Genomic DNA, 11346 nt, shown 5'->3' with positions numbered 1-11346 from the left:
AACGGAATAACGGAACGTAGTTAACAACTACCATTTTCTGTGTTCTTGATATCTGGCTCCACTAATTTCACAAATTAGAAATAAAAAACGAATTTGATTTAGTTAAAAAAAATTGTTGAGATGCGGTTTTTGTAGAACGTCCTACATGCTAAATCGAGCGTTCACTCAACCTCGTCCCCAGGAGTTCTTTTTAGCATCGTTTGTGTTGTAGGCTTTGATATCAGGCAAGAAACACTGGACTAATTAGGATACTCCACGAGTGTGACCACAGATCTTAAGCTTTTAAACTTTGCAGGTTTCAGGGTCAAATATTAGAAAAAACACTAAAAAATTATGAAAATTAGTTTGTGTTGTACGGAAGGAAGAAAGGTTTACTAACAATCAAGCATTTTCTGTTTTGGATGACAGATACAGTAATTGTGTGAACATAATTTATCTGTATAATTAATTGTAAGATAAACATATGCTCAATTTTTTGTCACACAAAACGGAAGGATGCTAAAAGGATGTCAATATAAAAATAGAAATCAATATTTTAAGTCCAAATTATTTAGGAGATTTTAGGTGTGATCACCACCGCAAAAAGGTTTGATATAAACCAGAAAACTGAATACATGAACACATCTTCTATTCAAATAAATACAATGATGTATCTATGTTTACTACGGTAGGAGTGACCATGTATAAAAAAATCACTAAGTTCATTACATTCAAAATAAGAATATTAGTATACTACAAAATTTTAGATAAAAATTCCAAATCATTAAATAACAACACAACAACCTCGTCCCCAAGACTTCTTTTTGGCATACACTCGACCCAAGCACCCAATGTCTAAAAATAAAATATCCCTGGGGACGACGTTGATAAGACGCACATAAATCATAAGTCCACACAGCGGGAACATTACGGATTCCGAAGTTAAGAACTTTAAACGAGCACTGTTTAGATAAGAACATGTTAAACATGTTAAGTTTTTTTACAAAAGCGATAATTTCTCGAAACAGCAACGAAAGCGGCGTTCACTCGTAACAGTGACGAAAGTAGTAATTATCTCAAACAACAACGGAACGATGTCTACACGAAACCGTAACGAAACGCTGCTAACTCAAAACAGTAACGAAAACACGCAAAAATAAACACGAAAGTATAATACATTTAAAAATATAATTTAGCTCGATTACTAACATGACTTGATTATACAAACAACATAAAATACAAATTTTACAAAAGTCGCTGTTTTATGAATTCACGCTATTCAAGCCGCTAACGAATAACAGAATGTTTTCGAAGTAAAAACCAACCCAAAATATAAGCATATAAGGCTTCACATACTCTTTTCTTAGGACTTCTTTAAGGCTGGTTTACACGGTAAGTATTTTAAAAATTAGTAACCTAAAATCTTCTAAAATAGCTCTAAGCGAAATAGAAATATAGTATAATTGACCAACTAGGTGAAATACAAGCAAATTCTTTAGTGGTAAGTGAACTAGGCTAACATGGTAAACACTAGCCTGGAGAACTAGCATAAATAAAAATTCGCTTTTCCGACAATGTTTGTATTTCTATTTACAATACGTTCAAATGGCTTCAAGTCTAAAAAAAAGAAAAACAGCCTAAAATTAATATAAATATAATGTTATAGAGAATTAACAAAGAATAAAAAAACTAAAAATAAACTTACGCAAACTTTATCGTGTTTTGTTTAACGAACGGTAGAACGCCCTAGAAATACAAAGCAAATAGGTTTGAATTTCCACAATGACTAGAATGGAATAATTCACCGCCCTCCATTTAACACCCCTTATGGGCGTTATTTTCCAAATATTTACCTTTAATTTCTCAAAAAAAATTTGCAACTGTTTGGCAGAAATTGCTTACTGTACTTTCACTGTACGACTATTGTTTGCAACATCCAGCAAAACACAGCTTCATTGTTTTATTATCAACAGGTCTTTAGCCCGAATTAAACTTAATATTCTTGGAATTTAAGCCTCCAAATTATGCTTTTAACTGTGCTTTAAGTTATAGTCAAGACATTAAAGCTAATTTAAAGGGAATGCGCAGGCATTAATAAAAATAGTTTATCGGTGAATATATTTTCGTCTTTCCTCTAGTTCTCAAATATTCATGCGTGCTGACAAAGGTGCCCAAGCCTAAATTACTTATTTATGCATTCCGTATGCTTGATTTTTAGATCAACTCAACCGACTAAATGCCTCGATACCTAAAAAAACCTTCTAATAAACAAATTCCGTACTAAACAAGTACTTTTTTACTTTTTTGGAGCAAAATACTCAGACAAAGAGGGAAGTGCTTACTATGAGACATTCTTTAAATCAACTGGTATATCAAGACATGTGTCGTGTAGCACTCTCACACAGCTTGTAGCTAAACACAAAAGTTTTAAAACACTTACTCTCTGTCAGCCTCCTTGATAGCATCGTTTAACGCGTTCCTCTCATCGCGCAACGATTCTCGCAATAAATCCAGTGAATAATCACTCTCAGCATCTGAATCCACTGAATAGTGTTTCTTATGTAGAATATTATCAACTCTACGTTGGATACGCTGAGACGAGTTCAAAGCGGAGGTAATGTTAGGTGAGACGTAGTAACTCGGCGAGATGTAGCTGCGACTCCTAAAAACACAAAGAAACATAACAGTCTAGGTAATAACGGATATTTTTGTTTCAAGACATGGTTTTGGATGATGGTTATAAGTCCATTATAATTTTTAATTCAGAAAATGCACGTTTTTTACAAACAGCACAATATTTTTGAAGTAAGTTTCTGTATTTGTTGTTTCTTGTTATCAGCCTCGTCCCCAAGGCTCTTTTTCTGACAATCTCGGAGATCTTCAGAAAAAGAAAAAGAGCCCTGGGGACGAGGTTGACTTGTTTAACTTGTCGTTTTGTCACTATCTATGTGACTATGTGACTACTTTGCAATTCCAAATTCACGTGTTTTCTTTCTCAGTTTGACTAGCGCGTCAACAGAAATCAAACTCTAGTTTTAATCAGGGTAGTTTTTTGTATAAAAGCGTATCAGCCTAATTTTTCTTTAAGTAAACTGACGTCATTTGAAGGTTCTCTGAGCACAGGTGCAAATAATTCTATCAAAACAAACAAATAATTAACAAGATAACCAATTAAATTGCATTATTATCTCGTTTTGTTTCAAATTAAACCTTGGAGGAAGAAAGACACTGCCACTGTCTTTTTTTTTCCAAGCACATACACAATCAAAAATTTCTAACAAAAATTACCTTCTTCCTGACAGATTCAAATCATCAAAAGCGTAGCTTAAATTTTTCGCAGGGGTTGAAGTGTAATAAAAAGGATCAGTCACTGAACGATAATGTCTTGAAGGGTAATGGTGAGGATAATCAGATGAGTATTTCCATGCTAAGAAAAATGAAATGTTTAGCGGTGAAACAGTGAAAATAAAGACAAAAAAGTGGAATTCAAAACGATTTTAAAGTCAGCTGATAATAAAAAGAATATTTCCATACTAAAAAATGAAATGTTTTGCGGTGAAACAGTGAAAATAAAGACAAAACAATGAAATTCAAAACAATTTTAATATCAGCTGATAAAAACTTGGTGATGAAACGAAATCAATAATACTGAAAGAAAAATGTTTTTTTTAAGGCGCAGCCTAATTCCTGCTAATTCCTGCTCTGTTAAATATACATAAACTGTAGCTGGCAAATATATGTATTGATTTGTGTAATCTCTTAAATATAGGTATGCAAGATCCACAGACTGTTTGAGCATAGGTATTTTTTCTGAGCATACATGACTGTGACCCTTTTTCATCTCGCCATGCTTGAAATTTCACCGAAGCCTCACAAATTTTACTAATTTTCCGAAAAAAATAAAGGGTAAGATATGCTAAATTAGGTCTTTGCATGTCATGAAAAGTTACAAGTACCGTAGACAAACCTACCTGGAATAGATTCGACTGTTGTATTTCCCAGCGCCTTTTTCGTTCGCGATGGAGACGCCGAGCGTTGTCGTAACATCTTCCGAGCAGGTGATGGTGATCGACGAGGCTTAGGATTGACAAAAGTTGAAAAGTCACGATTGGATAATACAGTATCATCCTTTCTACGGATAACAAATTCCTCTTGTTCCTTTTGCGACAAGTCAGGCGTACTTTTGGAATTTTTTAAGTTGGACTTTTTAGGCTTAAGACTTTCCTTTGAGCTGGATTTGCGTAGTGTATAGGCGTTCAAAACACGCTGGCCTTTGTCCCCATTCTCCTAAATAGGTTTTATATGATTTTAATATTTATTTTAAAGCTTGGATTACACTACTTATAAACTATATTTAAACTAAATGAGTCTATATATTTCCTGGATTTGGCATAAGCTGAGTTAAAAATAAAATCGTGCTATTAAGTTGTTTAAATCTATTCTTATTGGCCTAAAGTTATTTTTATATTATTTTATAATGTCATATTTATATTATATTTACATAATCGAGTGAAAATTCAGGGGAAAATACAAGGTGACTGAGACTAAATTAAAACCCAATCCAAAACTCTATTTTTTTTAACTTTAAATTAACTCTGTTAAAATAGTTAGTGAAATTTTCCACACTTGTTTTGAGTACAAATTGAATGTGCAGACAGTAATAGTTTAGGTAGTGTTTTTCTTTATAATATTTCTATTTCCTGTTAGAGTTATAGAAGATTACAAATGGATTTTGAAGTAAAATTATAGGCTTTCGATTTACATCGATTTTTTACAAAAATAAATCTACTTGTTACTATAAAAACAGGATTTATTATTAGTAATATTTATTAAGATTATTCGTTTAAAAATAAAACAGTTTTAAAACTGGAGAATGAGAACATGAGCGTAATGAAAGGAAGAAAAATGCATTTCCTGATAAAAAAAACGTGAAACGGATTGCCAGTAGCGTAATTTAAAACATACTGGATTTTTTGAAATGAGTGCTTATAAAAAATCAATTTATATGTAACATCAGTCTATCAACACGACACTTTCTACATCTAATTCTTGTGTTTACAAATAAACAACCTATTTTTTGCTACACTGCTTTTACAAGAAGGCCCCGACATTCATGACGTTAATAATGCTGGTTCACTAGAAATACTATTTGTATCCAGCAATACTCCTCTTTTACATTGTTGTACATTTTGACATTTTCAACAGCTGATACGATAGAAAAGTTTACTCTCGTCTTAGTAAAGCTTTAAAAATTTTTGGTCCAAAACACATTACAAAAACAAGAAAAGTAAAGAATAAAAAACAACTTTCTTAAACAAAATATGTATAAATGTGCGTAAAAACATATAAAAGTTGATTTAATTTGATATAATGGAAAAATGAAACATAATTTAGAATAAATAAACAATTTCATGTAAGCCAATACAATTTAGTGCATGGTAGCTATACGTTAAAAGTGTGCACCTACAAACCAAGCCTTGATAAAATAATTGACCAATCGCTTATTAAGCATTATCGCCAACATCATTGGGTGGCCTACTCTAAACTACATATAGTCTGCTTTCACATTTGTCTAGACTAGGTTAACATGTACAAGAACTAAACAATCTTATCGCAAACTACATTCGGCAGGATTGCAGAAATCTAATAAACTCACCATGGTGTCATAATCTGGAACTTCTTTTATCACTGTTTTTGTTGAAAACTCCAATTTGACAGGTTCTCCCTAAAAATAAATTTAAAAAATCAGTATTTTTTATTTTCTTAGATTTTACAGCGAAACTTAATAGATTTCACATATTCAGAGGTCACAGGGAAATCGTAGCGATATCATGTAATTAAACTTCACAGAGCAAATTTGTGAATATTTCAAGAAAAATTTTTAGTGTACTTACAGTTACTCTGATAGGTTTAAATTTTGCAGTTTTGTATAATAATATTTCTCTACCAGATCCATAGTATGGCGGTATTGCTGGATACAAAAAGTCGTGAGTGTTGCTACTGCAATGAGAAATAACCTTTCCATCTAAAAAGAAATAAAAGCCAATTTACACCTTTTAAGTAATTTACTTGTTAGTATTTATCTGACTAAAAAAAAGTCCAAGGTTACCTCAAGGGAAATTAATTTTTATCGATTATTTTTTATGTTATTTTCTTCCTTTTGCAGGAGGAAATCTCTGCGAATCAGGTACAAATTTTTCGAGGGAATAAATTTTGGTGAATGAAAAGAAACGGAAACATCCAATAATACAAATATAGTAGGAAGAAAAAGACAACAGAGGTAAAATATAGAGACATTAAAAAAATTGAAAATTAACAGTGTAAATAGTAATCATAATTGACGAGGATAGTTCAAAAAAAAATATTCCTAGATTTGTGCGAGTTTTCTACGATATCTTCTTATTCCTATCCTACCTAACCAGTTTCTGTAGGCAAAATTTTTTACAAATCTGGCATTTGAATGTTTTTTTGCAATAATTATTTTTTTATGAATAGCAGAAATTTTTCTTGAATGTAAACAGTAATTACAAAATTTGCAAAAATCTCTTCTAGCGAAAACTTCTTTATTTCAGGTAGCACAACTTGACAAAGCACAACCATTTATTTTATAAAAAAATAATGTTAGAGAAGAGAGCATTAGTAATTTAATCTTCTTTAGTTTTTGCTTGAGTAAAAAATATAGCTGTTTGTTTGATTTGTTTTCAATTGTGCAGCATTTTTTTACATAGGTGAATCCTTATTATTGCACATTCCTTATTTTTCATTCTCAACAGAGAATATATCATTCCGATTGAACCTCTGATCATGATGGGCAAGTATAATTTTTGTAAGTCATATTGCTGCACGTAGTGTAGCGAGTTCATCTGTGGCAGATCAAATCCTGCTTGCTGCCAGGTAGTATGTTAGTGATAAGTAGTTCTTTCTTGTATTTCTCACCTGTGATATAGTCGGTGTGTTGCCGTAATTCAACAATGATGTCTTCTCCTATAAGAAAAAAAAATAGTTATTAGTAATTCTACACACTGAAAATTTGTTTCTAGGGATTTACACTTTTTACGTGCAACAAAAGTACTCTTTAGATTTTAAAATATAAAGTAGATAATCATACCCTTCAAAAGTGCTGCGACAAGAGCAGGATCAGTGCAATCATAAAAAGTCTAAAAAAATTAAACACACATGAGATACAGGGACAAGATGGCAGTTAATTTTACCCTTGGAATTGAAATCCCTTCTGGTCAGGAAAAGGATTGGGTCAGAACCATTTTTAAATATTATTTAAAATACTGATATATGTAAACGAAAAGACTGTATAATACAATCAAAATAAATTAAGAATTGCAGAAAAAACAATAATATAAGCAAAACATACACTTTTGTTACTCTGCTTCTAATCTGTTTTAATAACTAGCCTTCCGTTTTTTCTGTCTTTATTGTTCAGAAGAAACTTAGTTAACACATTAAAAGTTAAAAACCGTTAGAATAATTAGAAATGATTATTTTATTATAAGAAATTAATTAAACACACAAAATGTTTTACTAATGAATGGCAATTTTGGGTAACAGTATATATAGTTTAATATATGAAACAGAAAGCTTAAAGTGCATATATATATATATATAATTTTTATGCACCCAAATAATGGTCAGGTTGATGTTTTTTAACCTTTTTGGAATTAATCTATGGATTTAAATTTTGAGCGAAGCTCAGGGGTAGACTGAGAAGGAAAGACTTCAGGCAGAGAAATTAAACTTAGATTATAACACAGTCTAGATAAGATTGGAAAAGGGTCACAAATAAACCCATTATCCAACTTTTGCTAACATAAAACAGACGTTAAGCTATAAGAATGTATTGTGAGTATTGATGATTTTTAATTGTATCAGGTCAAAGAAAGTTGATCTTTTGGTTAGCATGCACCTTTTTGCAAGCGCGTGAGTACTTTCCATTCCAATTTTACTTCTTTTTTCATGTTATTTGACCTCAAATCAAAAAACTAGCATTATGTTATAAATAAAGCCCATAAAAAAATCAACTAAACAAAAAAATACTTTCACAATTTTTTTCATATTGCGTAGAGTTGTAACACTAATCAAGATAAGGTAAATAATTGAACAGATTTGATTAGCATATAAAGATATGAGTTTAAAATATTGCTGATGTCAGCAAAGTCCCACCAATGTCAAAAAAAGATATGAAAAATAAAATCCACTTTGCAGGCTATGAGAAAATTAGGTGTGGATGAGTGGCTAGTTACCATGGTACAGTCTATGTACAGCAATGCTAGAAGTCGTGTCAGGATTAACGATTCACTTAGTGATGAATTTAGTGTAAATGTTGGTGTACATCAGGGTTCTGTACTTAGTCCGTTGTTGTTTATTCTAGTCTCAGAAGCGCTGTCGATGGAGTTCAGAACAGGTTGTCCATGGGAGTTATTGTATGCAGATGATTTGGTTCTCATAGCAGAGTCGATGGAAGAACTAGTTGAAAAGTTTGAGAAATGGAAGAAAGGACTAGAAGAGAAAGGGCTAAAGGTAAACACAGCAAAGTCTAAAGTCATGATTAGTAGCATTGCAGCCAAGTGTGACCTTGTAGTTGGAAAGTGGTCTTGTGGAGTTTGCAGGAAAGGGGTTGGTAGTAACTCAATTTTTTGTCAGACTTGCAAGCATTGGGTACATAAGAATTGCAGTAGTATTAGTGGAAGGTTAAGAGCTGACATTCAGTTTGTATGCAAGCGTTGCAAAGGTGAGATTATAGAGAAAGAAGTATTTCCAGCTGTAATGATGTACAACAGTGGCTCGTTAGAGATAGTTGAGAACTTCTGTTACTTAGGTGATATGTTGGGCAGTGAAGGGGGTGTTGGAAGAAGTGTTACTTGCAGGATAGGTTCTGCTTGGAAAAAGTTCAGAGAGTTACTTCCTTTGTTGACTAGCAGAGTCCTGTCAATTAAGGCAAAAGGTAAGTTGTATGAGGCCTGTGTAAGAAGTGTTATGTTGTACGGTAGTGAGACATTGGCAGTGAAGCAGGAAGATCTTGACCGTTTAGAAAGGAATGATATGAGAATGGTTAGGTGGATGTGTAACGCCAGTCTGAGAGACAGAAAGAGACAGATGAGCTAAGCAGGCTAAGTCTCCGTAGAATTAAAGATGTTATCCAGATAAGAAGATTGAATTGGCTGGGGCACTTGGAAAGAATGGAGGAGGATAATTGGGTAAGAAAGTGTAGAGACTTGATAGTTCCTGGGGCAAGGAACAGAGGCAGACCAAGAAAGACTTGGCAGGAGGTTATAAGGACAGACTTTATACAGAGGAAGTTGAGTTTAGATCTAACACAGTCTAGATCAGATTGGAAAAGGGTCATTAATATACCCCCTCCAACCCATGGAAAACGGACGTTAAGCCGAGAATGATGATGATGATGTTAAGAAATGACAATCAATAGGGCCTGGTGAAATGAAAAATTGCCTATTGATCTGTGGTGCATCACAAATAAAAGTTTATTAACCCCTTTGTATTTTGATACTTAAAAGCTGGACAATAAAGTGCAGATATATAATTCTTCCTTTAGAAGATAACAGGCAATAAATAAAGTTTAATCTCAACTGCTAGTGTATCCCATCTAGCCTTGAGCTAAATTATTATAAGTGGTATGAAATTGCCAGATAAATTTTCCTAAATAGGGTTTTCGTTTGTAAGATCTATATTATATTATTTTACTACTATGCTCTTGCCACTAACTTAGGGTGATTTTTAAATGGTTCTCGAATTATTTACCGCTTTAAAGCTAATCGTTACCGTTGTTAACGTATCGTTTCCGCAAAGTCTACTTCGCTGAAACGAAAAACGTTTTGATCGTTTTCATCAGATCATGGTAAGGAAGAATTGTTTCCCTAGACTCCACAAATTTCCAGGCCTACTTGCTTTTAGGTACTTTTTGACTTGCCCAGTGAAAAAATTGGCATTACAAAATGACCAAAATGACATAATCTGTCAAATTTGTTCACGGTTGTATGGAAAATAATTAGCAGATCACAGGGCTAAGAAAAATATGAGATAGAGTCCAGCTTTGCTTATTCAAACAGATTCAAATTCACAAAAATTTGTTATCTTAAGTGAGTTTAGGCATGTCATGGTTGTGTGAATGGAATTTTGTTACTAAACAACAAGATTGTAACAATGTACACAACATGCAAATGTACCAGTGGCTAAATTGAGAGACCTGCAAAAATTAAAGAGAGGTTGATAAAAACATACATCTTATAAATCATTGGGTAGTCTAAAAATACTTGTATTAAAACAGCAGGTCAGAATCAGTTTTGTGAATATTAATGTCTTTTTAGTGAGTCAAATCAAATAAACTTTTATAAGGAACTTTACTTGTGTAGATATAAATAATAAATAATTTCTAAAAAATTAATAAGTATTTTTTAACAAGGTGAGCACTATAAAACAAAAAATGTTCATGACTGTTTCGCATATATTATTGATTTTTCTGCAATCTTATTAATAAATTTTAAATAACTTTAAACATAGCTAAAAACGAGGTTAAAAAAATCCATGTTTTCCTTGCAAATTGCTCTTAATATAAATATAAAAAAATAAATACTACACAATTAAAAAAATACTTGATTAAACATGTAGCTATGTCAAATGTAACATATATATATATATATATATATATATATTATAACCAGTATAGCTATATAGCTAGCTACAAGATTTTATTTTACACTCAAATTCTGACCTCTTCTATATTATTGTTAAGTAAGAATCAAAGGATTAAATTAACATGAAAATAGTATCTACTGCAATCAATCACTTACTCTTTCGAACTTTAATCTCTCATGAAAAAACAAAGGAAAAGTTGGTGGGACAGATTTAGTTCTTGCTTCCAAGCCCAACATTTCCATATGCAAATATACATATTCATAATCTCGAAGAAACGTCCCAGGACATGTTATCTAGACCAAATTTAAGAAAACATTCAGAGCAAAAAAAAACAAGTTTATCGATGAAATAAAAAAAAGAAAAGTCAAAAGCAGACTTACAACATGCAAATCAATCTCTACGATGCATTTCATTGCCTTGCGTGGCATCTTTTTTGCCTTTTGAAGTTATAGTTTCGTTTTAACTGACATATAAGTAGCTTCCACTAAGTGTTATAGAGATTTTCTGTAAAAATAGATTTCCTTTTCACATCAACCCTGTGATTTTAATGTTATTCTGCAGCTCGTAGATTTGTAAACAGCTCCGCAATTTTTAACCAGTCTCCCATTCATAAAAAATTCGATCCTGGCCAGCTTATCTAAGTTGAAGTTTATTTTAACCTTAAGTATATCTTACAGAGCGTGTGACCACAATGTCCATAGC

The 11346-nt window shown here is 32.2% G+C and overlaps 1 protein-coding gene across 2 annotated transcripts; it reads right to left on the bottom strand.

Moving 5' to 3' along the window:
- Window positions 1-607: 607 nt before the first annotated feature.
- On the bottom strand, window positions 608-11262 carry LOC130647631 (spermatogenesis-associated protein 6-like). 2 transcript variants are annotated; one of them, XM_057453568.1, is made up of 11 exons: window positions 11025-11262; window positions 10800-10937; window positions 7088-7136; window positions 6916-6963; window positions 5874-6004; window positions 5636-5704; window positions 3951-4266; window positions 3268-3406; window positions 2420-2641; window positions 1685-1725; window positions 608-1596 (listed from the first exon to the last, which is right to left on the bottom strand). In XM_057453568.1, exons 1-10 carry the CDS (start codon window positions 11070-11072, stop codon window positions 1692-1694), a joined length of 1194 nt encoding a protein of 397 aa, XP_057309551.1. In that variant the 5' UTR covers window positions 11073-11262; the 3' UTR covers window positions 608-1596; window positions 1685-1691. The 2 variants fall into 2 exon arrangements, with proteins under 2 accessions (XP_057309551.1, XP_057309552.1); XM_057453569.1 differs by having other exon boundaries at window positions 3951-4056; window positions 11025-11258.
- Window positions 11263-11346: the final 84 nt, after the last annotated feature.

The sequence above is a fragment of the Hydractinia symbiolongicarpus genome, chromosome 6 (genome assembly GCF_029227915.1).
Source record: "Hydractinia symbiolongicarpus strain clone_291-10 chromosome 6, HSymV2.1, whole genome shotgun sequence".
In the NCBI taxonomy this organism is placed as follows: domain Eukaryota; kingdom Metazoa; phylum Cnidaria; class Hydrozoa; order Anthoathecata; family Hydractiniidae; genus Hydractinia; species Hydractinia symbiolongicarpus.
The sequence above is the reverse complement of the archived record's forward strand: the minus strand, read 5'-3'. Positions and strand labels throughout refer to the sequence as shown.